The sequence below is a fragment of the Prunus dulcis genome, chromosome 7, assembly GCF_902201215.1.
Source record: "Prunus dulcis chromosome 7, ALMONDv2, whole genome shotgun sequence".
In the NCBI taxonomy this organism is placed as follows: domain Eukaryota; kingdom Viridiplantae; phylum Streptophyta; class Magnoliopsida; order Rosales; family Rosaceae; genus Prunus; species Prunus dulcis.
In genome coordinates, this window is record NC_047656.1 from 12015587 (window position 1) to 12029940 (window position 14354).

Below are 14354 nucleotides of genomic sequence, written 5' to 3' on the forward strand. Positions count from 1 at the left end.
TTTGGCGTCACTGGTTGTTGTGGGAGCATCATTTAAATTGAAATAATTTGGGCAGGAAGAAGAGGAAGCCATTTTAAGAAGGTTTTGAAGAAAGTCTTACAAAAACTAAAGTTTCAGAAAATGAAGGAAGTTGAGTTGAAACGCAGTTGCTCCAATCAAGTTTTGCAAAGGCAATATCTATAGGCGAAAATGTGGCAACATTTCCAGGATCCCAATATCTTCTCGAATCCCCATATTATCTTTTTCTTTCCCAGAGTCCAAAACTTCACGTGGCCTCTAATAATGCCTGTCGGCACTTTCGGCGTTTTCAAGTATTATTTTCGTCAAAGCCGATCTTGCTTTACGGATTTTACGGAGCTACTTTTTCAAAAGTATCCCGAGAATCTCGCAATTTTCCTATGGTTAATTTGAAATTCACCGGTTCTACCTATTCATTGTATTTGTGTATAAATGTGTTACTAACGAAATTTTCTTTGCAGAAGACATCCAGTTTTTCCCATACCTAGTGATGCGATATCTACTTGTTTTTCTTATTAGTAAGCACTCAATATGCCCGAGAAGCAAGACTATCTCTGATCATCCATTCAGGAAGCGAGACTATCCCTGATCACGTTTCCGCTGCATTAGGAAACTGTGAAGGCGACCTTATGCTCTAATCTCCTGAGGTCCTTCTAGACTAGGAGAAATGAGAGCTTGTTGTCTGCTCCCACCAGCTTCCTTCCTTGATTGCTGAGCTTGTTGTCTGCTCCCACCAGCTTCCTTCCATGATTGCTTACCTTATCTTGCAATCAATATCACAATTTTTTTTGCATTTTTTCTCTTTTTGTAACTCTCTGTTCATAAGAGATTTTATTTCTTTAGAATGAACATCTGAAGAAAGAATCCATGAAGTGATCCTAACTCTGAGGGTTATTTGTTTTGACAGAGGCAAAAGAATTGTGATTTTGCTCTTGCAGGATATAACTAGATCATCAAGCGCTACATTATATTTACTGGGCCGATACAAGCATGAATGATACTTGAGAAAAGTTTCTCCCACCTAAGGATGTAAGCAATACTTGTGTTATTTTATGCTTATATACTTATTTGATATTTTATCTTGAAAGGTAACCAAATGGGGAGATAAGTCCGTTCCAAAAGAATGGCTTGTATGTATCCATGAATTATTAATGCAAATTTTACAAATTGCAAGTTGGATACATTGATAATACACTGCACAGATTAAAGTCCCATAAGAACATAATATGGGTATAGCAGTGATCAATATGATGCACGTCTGTTGCGTAGCAAATGATATGGATTGAAGTCCCAAAAGGACAATCCTTTAACATGTCAATATTGATATTGTGCACGCCTAATGCGTAGCAAATTATATGGGTTAAAGTCCCATAATATGGGTTAAAGTCCCAGAAATTAATTGACATGTATGTATTAATCTGTGGCATGCCTGCAGCATGACAGATATATGGGTTCTAAATGTTCCAACTCCCTAAATGGAGATTATTCACGCCCTACTGTAAAATAACGCTCCATTGGAGGTTATAATCCACATTCTCACATCATAAAAGCCCCCTGAAGTGGCTTGGGTACCCAAAAAGCAAAGAAATGCTTATAATTGATGCATGCGCATGCACATGAGAATGGTGGGATCATGAATTGATGAATGACAAATTTTGATTTTGGAGTAGCTACTCAAATCATCAATGGGCTGTGTTGATTGGAACCACGTTCAATTATTAAATGTCGACAATATCATTGGCCAAAATGGAATGAGGCAATTCCATTATAGATAAGAATGAACGTGAAAGAACAAACCCACAGTACGAACCCCAAAATTTGTTAATACTGAAAGTTATACTTGGGTGTTCGGAATAAAAGGGAATATACCTACTTTGTATGACACAATGTTTTTGGCATAAACAAGGAATGTTGGGTTTTCTCCATATTTACAAATTCAATTGTGCCCCCTTATTGCACATTTACGGAGACCAACATGTTATCTTTAAGGGTTATTAAATGCACGAGCATATCACCAGAAGTGATTCCCTAAAGATGTATAAATAGCTGGGTTAAAGCTATATAATGTGTCATAAAGTTTAATCCCTTTAAACAAAATCCTTGAAAGGATTGAAATTGCATGAAGCAAGTCCCTGAAGGACATGTGCCTGAAGCACAAAATCTGTACTCCATACTATTGTGCATAAATTGCCTTAGTGAGTACATGGATTATAATGTGTTTGCAACACATTAAAGCTTTTGAAGAATTCAAGAAATATTTGTCTTAACTTAAAGATCAAGCACTATGCCAACGAGATTCTTGCTTATACTCAGAAAGTATTGAAGCATTTTTATGAGGATTATCCGTTGGACACTTTAAAAATTTTCCGGTAGTATATTGGACCGGACATCGTATTTTTCCAGATAGAGCTCAACTCCATCACCATCATTTTGGGATGATGTGAGGCATATTTGATGCTATCTAAACATAACACCATATACGAGCATATTTTTGAGTGAATTTACCAATAGCTCCAATGTTATTAGATATGCGGACTCTGAAAATCTCTATGGTCGCTTACTAGAGCAAGCTAGTCATGCAGTTTTCAGGGAGAGTTATTCATCAAGGGGGAGCGTAGTATTAATAAAGATCTTCATACACTATTTACTCACAGAAGCAGTGTCAACTATGATATTCAGACAGATGATCAACAGTATGACTTCAAGATATTTTGCCAAGCATCAGGGGGAGCGTGCTATCAATAAAGACCTTTACACACTGTACTCTTTTTCCTTCGTCCAGGTTTTTATCCCACTGGGTTTTTCCTGGCAAGGTTTTAACGAGGCAGTGTCGCACGCATGTCAATATACACAGAATTTTATGTTACACATGGTTATGTACTCTTTTTCCCTTCGACCAGTTTTTTTTGTCCCACTGGGTTTTTACTGGCAAGGTTTTTAACGAGACATATTCCGTATCATTTGTGGTCTCCAAGGGGGAGTGTTATAAATAATATGGTGGAGCCCACATGTTGGAAGAATTTTCCTACAAAAGGGTTCACCTCCCCCATTGTAATATACACAGAACAGAAACCTTCAATAATGAGATCTGCTCTCTACCTCAATTCCCTCTCCAATTTCTCTTTAGTTTACAACACATATGTCGTAATGTCAAATTTTGTGAAAACACTTTCCCTTTTTCCTAAATTCCCAACCCCACTGCTTCTGGTTTTGTGCAGCCCCACTTTCCACCTCCTGGCCTTGACAACGTTGACCACTGGGCCCAGCACACCCAACCCACTCAGCCAAGCCCACCTGACGCGCCTTCAGCAGCGTCACCCCATGCCCCAGCGCTTGACAAGCCTGCCAATCTTGACAACCTTATCCGACCCGTATCCCTCTAGCCCTCCTCACATGCCCCATCAGACCCATCCCCTCTTCTAGCTGATCCTACCTCGCATTTTTCACCCACTCTAGAATTCTCTCTAATGCTTAACCATACCGCCAACCCCACTCCTTATGTTCCCCTTCCACGCCAGTCACTTCACCCAAGGCAACCTCTTGTATGACATAAAGATTAACACATGTCCAACCAAGTCAGTCGCTCAACCTCGGCTCTTTATTCTGCATCAGGTACTCGATATCCACTCTATCACTTCCTTTCATATTCCCGTTTGTCTTTTGCACATTATGCTTTTCTTGCTAACATTTCAGGTCACAACGAACCTACATCATATGCTCATGCTATCCTTGATCCAAATTGGCAACGTGCCATGAGTACAGATTAGAGGCTTTGCAGCACAATAACACTTGGAGTTTGGTTCCTCTACCCATTGGTCATAAACCGATCGGTTCAAATGGGTTTACAAAATCAAATACAGGTCTAATGGCACCATTGAGCCCTACAAAGCTCGCCATGTTGCTAAAGAATACACTCAAGTTGAGGGCATTGACTACCAAGAAACCTTTTCTCCTATAGCCAAACTCACCACCCTATGCTGTCTGCTGACTGTTGCTATTGCCTGTCACTAGTTTAGAACATCTTTCTTCATGGTGATTTGCTTGAAATAGTATACATGGAACCTCCTCCTGGTCTTTGCCGACAAAAGGAGAACACTGTCGGCTCAACGAGTCCCCTTATGGACTCAAACAGGCTTCTAGAAACTGGTTCTCCATTTTTTCAGACACCATTCAGAAAGCTGGTTATCAACAATCAAGGACTGATTACTCAATTTTCACCAAAGCTCAAGGTACTTCATTTCCTGTAGTACTTATCTATGTCCACGACATACTTCTCACAGGCAATGATCTTCAAAAATGGAACATCTCAAAACATTTCTACTCAAATGATTCCACGTCAAAGATCTTGCAAATTTGAAATATTTTTTTGGTATTTAATTCTCCCGTTCCAAGAAAGTTTTTATGTCTCAGAGAAAATACACACTAGATATTTTGCAAGATTCAGGACTTCTGAGGGCACGCACTACTGCATGATCCAACTAAGTACAGAAGACTAATTGGTAGACTAATTTATCTCACTGTCACAAAGCTTTGACATAGCCTATTTTATTTGAACATTGAGCGTGTGAAGATGCGTATTTTTAAAAAAAATATATGAAGAATAAATATTTTGCTGTATATTTAGTTATATATTTAAATTGATTATATATATAGTTGTTTTACCATTTTAATAATTATTTATATTTTATTATATTTAAATATGTATATAAGAAGCATGAGGTGAATAACATAAGCTGGAGGTGGCACCATTCCTTGGTTGCTTAAGGGACGTGTAAACACAGAAGGTTGTTGCCTTGTTATCCAAGTGGCTTCTGTCTTTACTTCATCAAAATATTATCCTAATTCCAAATGTTAGCACTTATCCTCAACCGCCAAACATATCAACCAAAGATAGAATGATAGTTGCCGACTTTATTCTAGTATAAATAGGGAGCTTGCATTTACAAATTGTTTACTACTATATCTAGAGATAACATGCATGCAACATGATAGTTGTTAGAGATGACTAAAGAGAGGTGCAAGGAAATTTGATATCAGAGGAGATAGGTAAATGGGTTGTCTGGTCAATTTATTTTAAGGGTTCTTATTATTAAGGTGAGCGGTTTATGTAATGTATTTTAAAAGTTTTTATTTTGTGGTAAAATATGAAAACTATGAATTATCGTGGATTTTTTTTATTTACAAATATCTCTCTATTTTGAAGTCAAGTATGTCTAATTTGGTGCAATCTTTTACACTATGTATATATATATATATATATATATATATATACACCAGAGGGAAATGCACCTAAGATCAAATATTTCAAGCCGGCTTCTGTGGAAAATTCAGACTTTCTTTTTTATGCTGCGATCACATAAAAACATACTTTGATGTTCAATAGCTAAATACATGGCAATTGAATCATGAGCCAAGATGATAAAGATCATACTGCGAGTAGGAAGTGGAAATAATACAATGAATTCAAAAGCATCAAACCTCTCTTGCAAAACACAGCCCCGGGGCTATGAGGAAAGATGTAGATCGATCGCCCTAGATAGACAACTACATAGAGGTTCTCTACAAGTCTATATATTCTACTGATTTCGTTCCCCCCGTAAGATCAATATCACAACCAATGAGGTCTGCAAGTTTCACATCTAAGTAATACCCGATCCAATAGTTAGGCAAGTAGCTTGATTGGTTCGAATCCAATTCGTGAGATGGTTTCTTTTCTTCTTATTTTCCGGTAATATATATATATTGATTGGAATATTTGTGAAGTACGTATTATTCATGGAACATGAGAACTTTAATGTTGGGGTATCCGAGGGATAGATGTACCACACAGGGACATAAGGCAGTGAGGCCAATAAGGGTCACGTGGTTGGTTACATGCTATGAAGGATAACCGAGATATGAAGGGATGATGTGATATTATTTGGATTGGTGTATCTTTTCTAGAGTGTGTAAAATGGCATTGCTTGATTGACATATTACCTAATCTATTCACTGAGCGGTAGTTGCTCATTCCTCACCTTGTTTAACTTTTCAGATGAATTAGAATGCAAGACAAGAACTAAATCAATTGAGGCTAAATTAGATGAGAGTGACAAAGCTTTATTTATTCAGTGTAAAGTTGTAAGATTTTGGAGCTCTTCTTGTAAGAGAAGTTTATTTTAAACCATGTTTCCATTTTTTTTATCTTTTTTTTTTCTCATGCACCGGGTGCGGGATTTTCACCGACCTTCGGATCTGGTGCATGACAGAGCGGATTCATGCATCAACCTTGAAAACCTCATTGGGATACTGCCTTACGAATCCTCAAATATATCAAAGGTACTCATGGTCAAGGTTTATTATTTCTTGCCTCTAACAATCTTGCCTTGAAAGTTTTTTGTGATTCAGATTAGGTAGGTTGCTGTGCCACAATAAGGTCAGTTACAGGATATTGTGTTTTTCTTGGAAATGCCCTTATCTCATGAAAATCCAATAAACAAGCTAATGTCTCTAGATCATCAGCAGAAGCTGAATATCGAGCTATGGCTAATGCTTGTTTGGAGCTGACTTGGTTGCGCTACATATTACAGGATTGGAGCTGACTTGGTTGCGCTACATATTACAGGATTTAAAGGTCCCACAGACAACTCATGTGCCATTTGAAAGGCCCCGCCCCGAATTTTCCCAAAATCCGAGACGAATCCTTTGGAATTCCGGACATCCCCCGATGCCGGGCACACTTACTAAAGACCGAGACTTTCTGCCAAAATTTCGGCAGAGTCTCCCCTATAAATTGGACATTTCCCAAAATTTATACCTGCATAAAAACACAATTTATATTCCCAACTGGCAGCATGCACAATATAAATTCATGCAATTTACATAAATGGCCTTCGGCCTTCCAAAAATTCTCAACCAACTACCAAACGATTCAAATACAAATTAAGACTAACATTTAGTCTGCGGCTGCACCTAACAACCTTAGGCTGCCTACGTACCCTCCTTGAGGGATCAAGCCACACGTAGTTCTCTCTTAAAACCTAAACATCCACATAGGCAATATCTCAATTCTTTTCTCTTTAATTCACATAATCTCCCCATACGCCGGTACTACCAACGCCACGTATGGGGCCTGTCAACACGCCGGATAACCTACGCCACGTGCGACCATGCCATACTACCATAATATCTCCCCATACGCCGGTACAACCAACGCCACGTATGGGGTCTGTCTCAACGCCGGATAACCTACGCCACGTGAGACCTACACGTCATATCACATAACTCCCCATACGCCGGTACAACCAACGCCACGTATGGGGCCTGTCCCAACGCCGGATAACCTACGCCACGTGGGACCTCAACATTATATCACAAATCTCCCCATACGCCGGTACAACCAACGCCACGTATGGGGCCTGTCGACACGCCGGATAACCTACGCCACGTGCGACCTCAACACAATATCACAATATCTCCCCATATGCCGGTACAACCAACGCCACGTATGGGGTCTGCCTCAACGCCGGATAACCTACGCCACGTGAGACCTGACTTTCACTTGGTGGTGCTTGTAGTGAATCCAAAATCCGGGGAGGTACTTAATGTAGTGCGTATAGCACTCCAACTAACATTCTAGACTCTTTTGTACCCTTGTACAAACATATATATAATTATATTTTAATACTAATATTGCGTAAACCCCAATAATAGTCTAGCACCAGATAATCCCCCTGGGAAGGTGAGATTACTCCGGGAGACTCACGGTCAACCAAGGGTCAAACTACCCTAACCCTGGTCAAACGGGCCCACGGGGACCACGACCTCCAAACTCCGATCCGAAAGTTCCTATGGGTTCTATAAATTATAGGACACTTGTCCTACCAATTTGGTTCAGATCGGACGGTCGGATCGCTCACGATCGCACGATCTAACGGTTAATATAAAATATAAACTTTAAAATATTAAATCGGAACATCCGGGGCTCCGATTCACGATCCGTGAATTCCTCCACGATCCTAGAAATACCTAGTTTAACATATATTAATTTCGGGACCATCCAACGGTCCCAACCTATCGAACCCGGATAACGCCCAATAGGCGATATCCGTTCGATAGTCAAACGACGTCGAATTGAGATCCGCGAAATCCTACGCGCTCGTGACGGCACGAGGACCTCAAAACTGCCCAGAGACACGCCACCACCCTCGCCCACGCGCCGCCACACGCGCGGGCAGACCGGGTGTCCAAAGCGATTACGGTCCGTCGAAAAATCTTGGAACCGAGACTCCAAACTCCTACCCTAGGTAAAACACCCCATTTGGAGTCACTTTTGTTCTTGGACAACCCCCAAAAAGTGGCCGAAAATGGCCGATCACGGCGGCCGAAGTTCGGCCGAATTTCAATTCGAAAATCGAATTGTCTACGCTACAAATCGATCAATTCCTACCCAACCATCAGCTAGAACATGCAGAAGGGATGAATTTCCATACCTTGATCGCCAGAAATGGCGGCCGGAGGAGGGAGATCGAGCTCCTTGAATTTTGGGTTAAATTCGGTCGGATTTTTGCATTTTTCGGCGAGCACAGGTGGTTCCGGTGGCTGGGATTGGTCGGGATGGAAAGAGGAGGATGGCACGGTTCTTTTGGGACCGTGCCACCCCAAGTGGTGGCCGGATGCGGCGGCGGCGGCCCAAAAACCGCCGCTGTGAACAGTAACTCGGGGGGGGGGGCTGTTTCTGCGCAGGGAGAGAGAGAGAGAGAGAATCTGATTTTTATAAAAAATCCCATTTCGAAATATTTACGATTGTGCCACTGGATTTCTTTTGACCATATCTCTCTCGTTACAACTCCGATTCGAGCCCACTACGTGTCTATGAACTCGTCTCAGCACGACCTATCCAAAAATACAAGTCACGGTCCCAAACTCTCTCCGGTTAAAAATATGACTAAAATACCCTTAAATAATTAAATAATTAAATACGGGTTAAATTTGGGGAAATTTGGGGTCGGGGTGTTACACCATTATTTTGTGATAATCATGCAACTCTGTATATTGCAGCAAATCCTGTTTTTTACAAACATACAAAGCACATTGAAATAGATGGTCACATAGTTCGAGAAAAACTGCAAGCCGGAATGATTAGTCCTTCATATGTAACTACAGGCTTCTAGCTTGCAAATGTGTATACGAAGGCCTTGAAAAAGGATCAATTTGTGATATAATTAGACAAGTTGGGTCTTCATGATATTCACTCTCCAATTTGAGAGGGAGTATTACGAAATATTGTTGTATTAGGAAATATTACTGCAATATATTTACCTTCCTGTATTATTCTAGATCAAATCCCACCTAAAGTGGATCATGGCTTCTAAGCCTAGGAAATAGGAATTGTACATGTATATATATCTTGGTTTGTAGACCTTTGTCAATACAACGAGAATATTCAAATCTCTTATTTCTTGAGAGATAACACACAAAAAAGTACACAGTAATCGCAATGCCAAATATGAGTACAACATATTCAGTGACCAAACACAAAAATAAATCGGTTTGATCCGAAGAGAATTGTGCATGCCAGAAAAACCTAAAACCTCTAATTTGGCAGACAAAAGTACATGTACTCAGACCTACAATACAAATCCACCGGATAAGAGCGGTAACGGCAAATCCAGAGTTTAAAGACATATTTTATGCCCTAATATGCATTAATTCTTTCTCCTTTTTCTTTCTCTGATTTGAAAATCAACTTCATTAATGAATAAATGTTTACAATAAGTACATGATTAATTTAACCAAGCATGAATTTTCTTGTGATTAAATCCTAAACATTCTATTATATATGCTCAGAATTCTAAGTTTTGGTTCATCTGTTGAGGAGCATTCATACTCCATGCGGAGAGGGTCTGGACCGTAACAGGCTCAATTCCATTGTTGAAGACGAACAAGTGAGCAGCATCGTTAACGGCTAGTGTGGGATAAACCCTTGAGGTGATGCATGTTTTTCCTCCAGCTCCGAAACTTTCAACAACCGAATGATCAATCTGCAGTTTTTTTTTTTTTTTTTAAAAACGAAAATAGTTATTAGTTATTAATTAAGGAATTAATAATATAAATGAGTTACCAATTGAGAAAGGAAGTGAAGGGATTAAGTCTTCGTACCAAACTCCTGAGTGAAATCTTCTTATCAGCAGATAAATCTACATCCACAAAGCCAGCAAATGATGGTCTATACAACTTTTCATTAAACGGCCTCAATGAAGAACTGTCACATCCAATAAAATTAAGGGTTAACGAATGTAAAGGAATAGTTCCCCGCGGTGAGTACAGAAAAATGGAAGTCGATCGATGTTATCAAATATCAACAATGTATCAGATACTGTAAACTACTATCATTTTTCGATAATAAATTAAGAAGAGTAAGACAAAGACAAACCTTTTTGCGTCAGAGCACATGAGAACCTTATGCTTATTCTCTTTAGTTTTAAAAACTCTAAAGAAGACAGGAGTAAACTCCTCCAGGTTTTGAGAAGCCAGTGTCAAGAGCCCGAATGGACCGATGCCACCTGGAACGTCCGAACGCCTTAGGCTGCAGACGGTTTGGGCATCAAGGTTGGCCCAGTTAGGATCAAACTCCTCGGCTTTTTCCAAACTCCCAAAGGAGAAGGTAACTTCAACGTCGGCCTGAGCAGCAGTTATTCCTTTTACTTCAACATGCTGTCCCTGTTCCACATTTTGATTGTTGATGTCCACCTTTTGCCCCCTCAAAGTTTCTAATTCTTTGATAGGCCATTGCACCACTTGTTTAGCATCGGGGCTTAGCCACACCACCCTTGGAATTGTCTACAAAATTATAACAATCCAAAAAATGAAGCTATCTTAATTAGTATATATGGCAGTGCACATATATATAATTGGTATACAAAGTAAGGAGAAACTATGGGATCAGTTGGTGAGTTGGATTATATGATTGGAAACAATTCACAATCCTAGTAAGATGTTTAGTGGTCTTGATTATGTCTAATACTACTGAGCCCAAATCTAATTGGATTATGAATCCCACCAAAGAGTTTGTTTTCACTTGGATGAGATTATGTCAAATCCTGTTAGGCCATGTAAATAACACACTTCAATCCAACGTATCATTGGATTAGTGTTATCCGCTCCAATCCAATTTTACCTCATAATCCAACTCAATCTCAATCCCGAAACATGTCCTTAATCGAATGAAAAAAAATACAAAATAAAAAGTTAGCAATCATGTACCTGAACTCCAGCCCATCCCTTAGCTTTATCATCGTCAGCAGCATCTGACTCGTTAGCCCAGCCCCACAAAATCCTCATATTCTTTGAAGGATCAAAGAAAGTCTTGGAAGCATAAAAGTTTCCATAATCCAATCGCAACCCAGCTCGACCATCCACCGAAGTATTATCAGGCACGTACCTATCTTTCTCAGGAAAATATTTTCCAAGTGTATAGTACTCATACCTAGTCTCATCAAGGCTCACCTTCAAAATATGTTTCACATCCTCACCAACTTTTGATGTGTCCACTCCACTCCTCCCATTCAATGCCAAAGGAAAAAAGTCGGGGCACTCCCACATGCCAGTTTCGGGAGCAGAGTGAAGAGGGTGCTTGGCCTTCACCCAGTACTTGAAATCAATACTTCTATACAACCAAGCCATCCCTCTATGCTTTCTCTTGCCACCCACCAAAATCCTCCAATGACCATTATGCCACCATGCAGTTGTTGGGTCACGAAATTGGCTCGAGTTCATCTCCTGGCTAGGGACAACTAGGGGGTTGTCATCGGGTTTGATCCATTCCCGAAGGAATGGGTCGGAGTAATTGGCAGGAACGGCGTAGTTTTGGATCTGACGCTTGTCCGCGTCGAGTCCTGTGTAGAGGATGATGGGCTTGTTGCCTGGGAGAATGGTGGCGGAGCCGGACCAAGTGCCGTTTATGTCAAAGGGTTTGGAAGGGTATATGGCTGGGGGGAGGGCTTCCCAGTTGATGAGATCTTTAGATACTGAGTGAGCCCACACAATGTTGCCCCACACTGCACCTCTGGGGTTGTACTGGTAGAACAAGTGGTAGATACCATTGAAGTACATGGGTGCTGTAAATTTGGGAAAGAGAATAAATTTGAGTGTTATCTTTCTAGATTTTGGAAAAGAAAAAAAAAAAGAGGCAAAAAGTCTTTCATGTAGGGAAAGAGTACTCACCATTTGGGTCTGTTGATAGTTATCAGAATATTGGCCGCCATGGAAAGGAACACAAGATAAAAGTCAGTGAGTGTAACATTAATAATCAATGGTTAAAGGGATGATAGAATTTATGTAAAACAGAGTTCGTATTCGTATCATACTTACCGTTAATCCAGTGCTTTGGAGGCTGAAAGTGATACCCAGTTCTATGGAGTTGCTTCACCTCAACGGCAGCAGCATTCTGCAGCCTGGAGTATATGTTGTGTGAGGCCTCAACGCCATTGTTGTTTATGACCAGAAAAACAGAAGCAGCAAAGACAAAAACCAGACCCAACTTTTTATTCAACATAGTATCCATTAGATCCATAGATCCTGCAGAGCATGTATCAAGGGAAGGAACTAGATTGAAAAAATATCGGCAAATGCTTTGGGATAAATAGGGCTTGGGTTATCTATATATAGCACTAGACTTTGAGAGAAACAAGAGTTTGAAATTCTTGACGCCATGCATACCCTACATTACAAAATAAGAAAAACCAAGCAGGACGGTTGCATTAGAGTTGTTTTCCTTGTTTTCCGTACTGGATTAGAGTTGGATGTTTTTTTTTTTTTCCGTTAAGGATTACGACAGGTAGTTTGAAACACAAACAACCTTATTATCTATAGAAAGCTTGTGCAGGTTTTTTGGACATTTGTTTTCTGTTTCAGTTCTTATCTATAAGCTTAAGAGTACTTCATATAAACTTCGGTTTTATCGGTGGGATTGGGTTCTTATCTCATTTTTTTGGATATCCATACCTTTTGTAGCGGATTGTTTTAGGGTATAGAATCATCTTTTTTAGAGCTTGAAGTTAGGACTTTGACCCTTGGACATAGGATTTAGGATAAGTGTCATCAGGCACACTATTGATGTTGGCAATCCAAGTATTTTAGCTTTAGTGTTTATTTTATGTGAAAATTATTTATGCACTACAAGAGAATATTGATATATGCTTGGAAGAAATATTTATAATAAGCCGATTTGACTTAAGACCAAAGATATTTATTCCAATCGTGAGGTAACAGGATTGTTTTGTGCCTTAATGTTTCCCATTGCCTTTTATCTATTTGATACAAAAGAAAAAGTAAGGGGTTTTGCCATACAAAGACAAATAGGAGGGCGCGAAGATAAAATGGTCCAGTTGAAAGAAGTGTGATTCTTGTTATTGAATAAACTGTTACAAAGGGCTTTATACACAACAACTATGTTGAGCTGTCATAACTAATGACAGATGAGAATATATTAGTAAACAGAAAATATAACTAATCTAACAAATGAATAACTAATTACTGCCTTTACCAACATCTCCAAAATTGAACAAACCGGTCCAGTTACTTTGACAGTGATATTGAACAACTCTCGTATCACTCACTGAGAGTGACATTGAACAAGCCGGTCCTATTTTGCATATAATTTTTTTCAGTGGACCAGAAACATGGCCAAAGGGTGCCACACTTGACTAATTGTGCCTCTATAATCAATCGGCATGCTAGGTTCAACTACTTGAAGCTATTACGACGCTTCAATGGACAACTATTTTTGTCCATTTTCCCTTCTTTTTTTTAATATCTTAGTTACAACCCGACCATTGCTTAGAGTTTAGAATTGTACATTTAAGAGCTCAAATCTTGGTTTCTAAGCCGGCCTTGGGTTTTAGACTGTACAAATTTCGTAAAAACCTATTCAAGCGATATGAGTCGATCAATCGGGTAAGAGAGAAAAAAAAAACGACATGGATGGATTGACCACCGATGGATCAGAAGTTGCATCCCCAAAAGAAAGAAAAAACAGTATCTGATCTTTAAGATAAGAGAAGAAATGTATATAGTCAATCAAAATGGGATTCAAACATCACATCCTATATATGGTGAGGAAAGCCAAGGGGGACCTTCCAAGTACAATCCAAAAAACACCCATAAGACTAAGTCTGTGTTTGGCTAATGAGTGGGAAATAGCCTAGTTTGTCTCTTCAGGCCATCTCCAGTCATAGGGTTAAATGTAGTTTAGGGCTAAAAATTTAGCCCTCCAAAATATTAATTTTTTAAAGAATAGTTCATGGCTAAATTTTTCCATCTCCGGCCATGCAAGGCTATATTTTAGGATCCTTCAT

At 39.6% G+C, this 14354-nt stretch overlaps 1 protein-coding gene across 1 annotated transcript; it reads right to left on the bottom strand.

Moving 5' to 3' along the window:
• Nucleotides 1-9730: 9730 nt before the first annotated feature.
• LOC117634769 (beta-fructofuranosidase, insoluble isoenzyme 3-like) lies at nt 9731-12611 on the bottom strand. The gene is made up of 6 exons (XM_034368983.1): nt 12370-12611; nt 12223-12231; nt 11263-12116; nt 10433-10839; nt 10159-10261; nt 9731-10040 (listed from the first exon to the last, which is right to left on the bottom strand). Exons 1-6 carry the CDS (start codon nt 12569-12571, stop codon nt 9843-9845), a joined length of 1773 nt encoding a protein of 590 aa, XP_034224874.1. The 5' UTR covers nt 12572-12611; the 3' UTR covers nt 9731-9842.
• Nucleotides 12612-14354: the final 1743 nt, after the last annotated feature.

Bases quoted from the DNA above. Each gene is read 5' to 3' on its own strand.
- LOC117634769 (XM_034368983.1), bottom strand. From the start codon at position 12,571: ATGGATCTAATGGATACTATGTTGAATAAAAAGTTGGGTCTGGTTTTT. The intron at 10,840-11,262 runs GTACATGATTGC...ATAATTTTGTAG, and splicing joins AGGGATGGGCTGGAGTTCAG to ACAATTCCAAGGGTGGTGTG. The intron at 10,041-10,158 runs GTACGAAGACTT...AAAAAACTGCAG, and splicing joins AGATTTCACTCAGGAGTTTG to ATTGATCATTCGGTTGTTGA.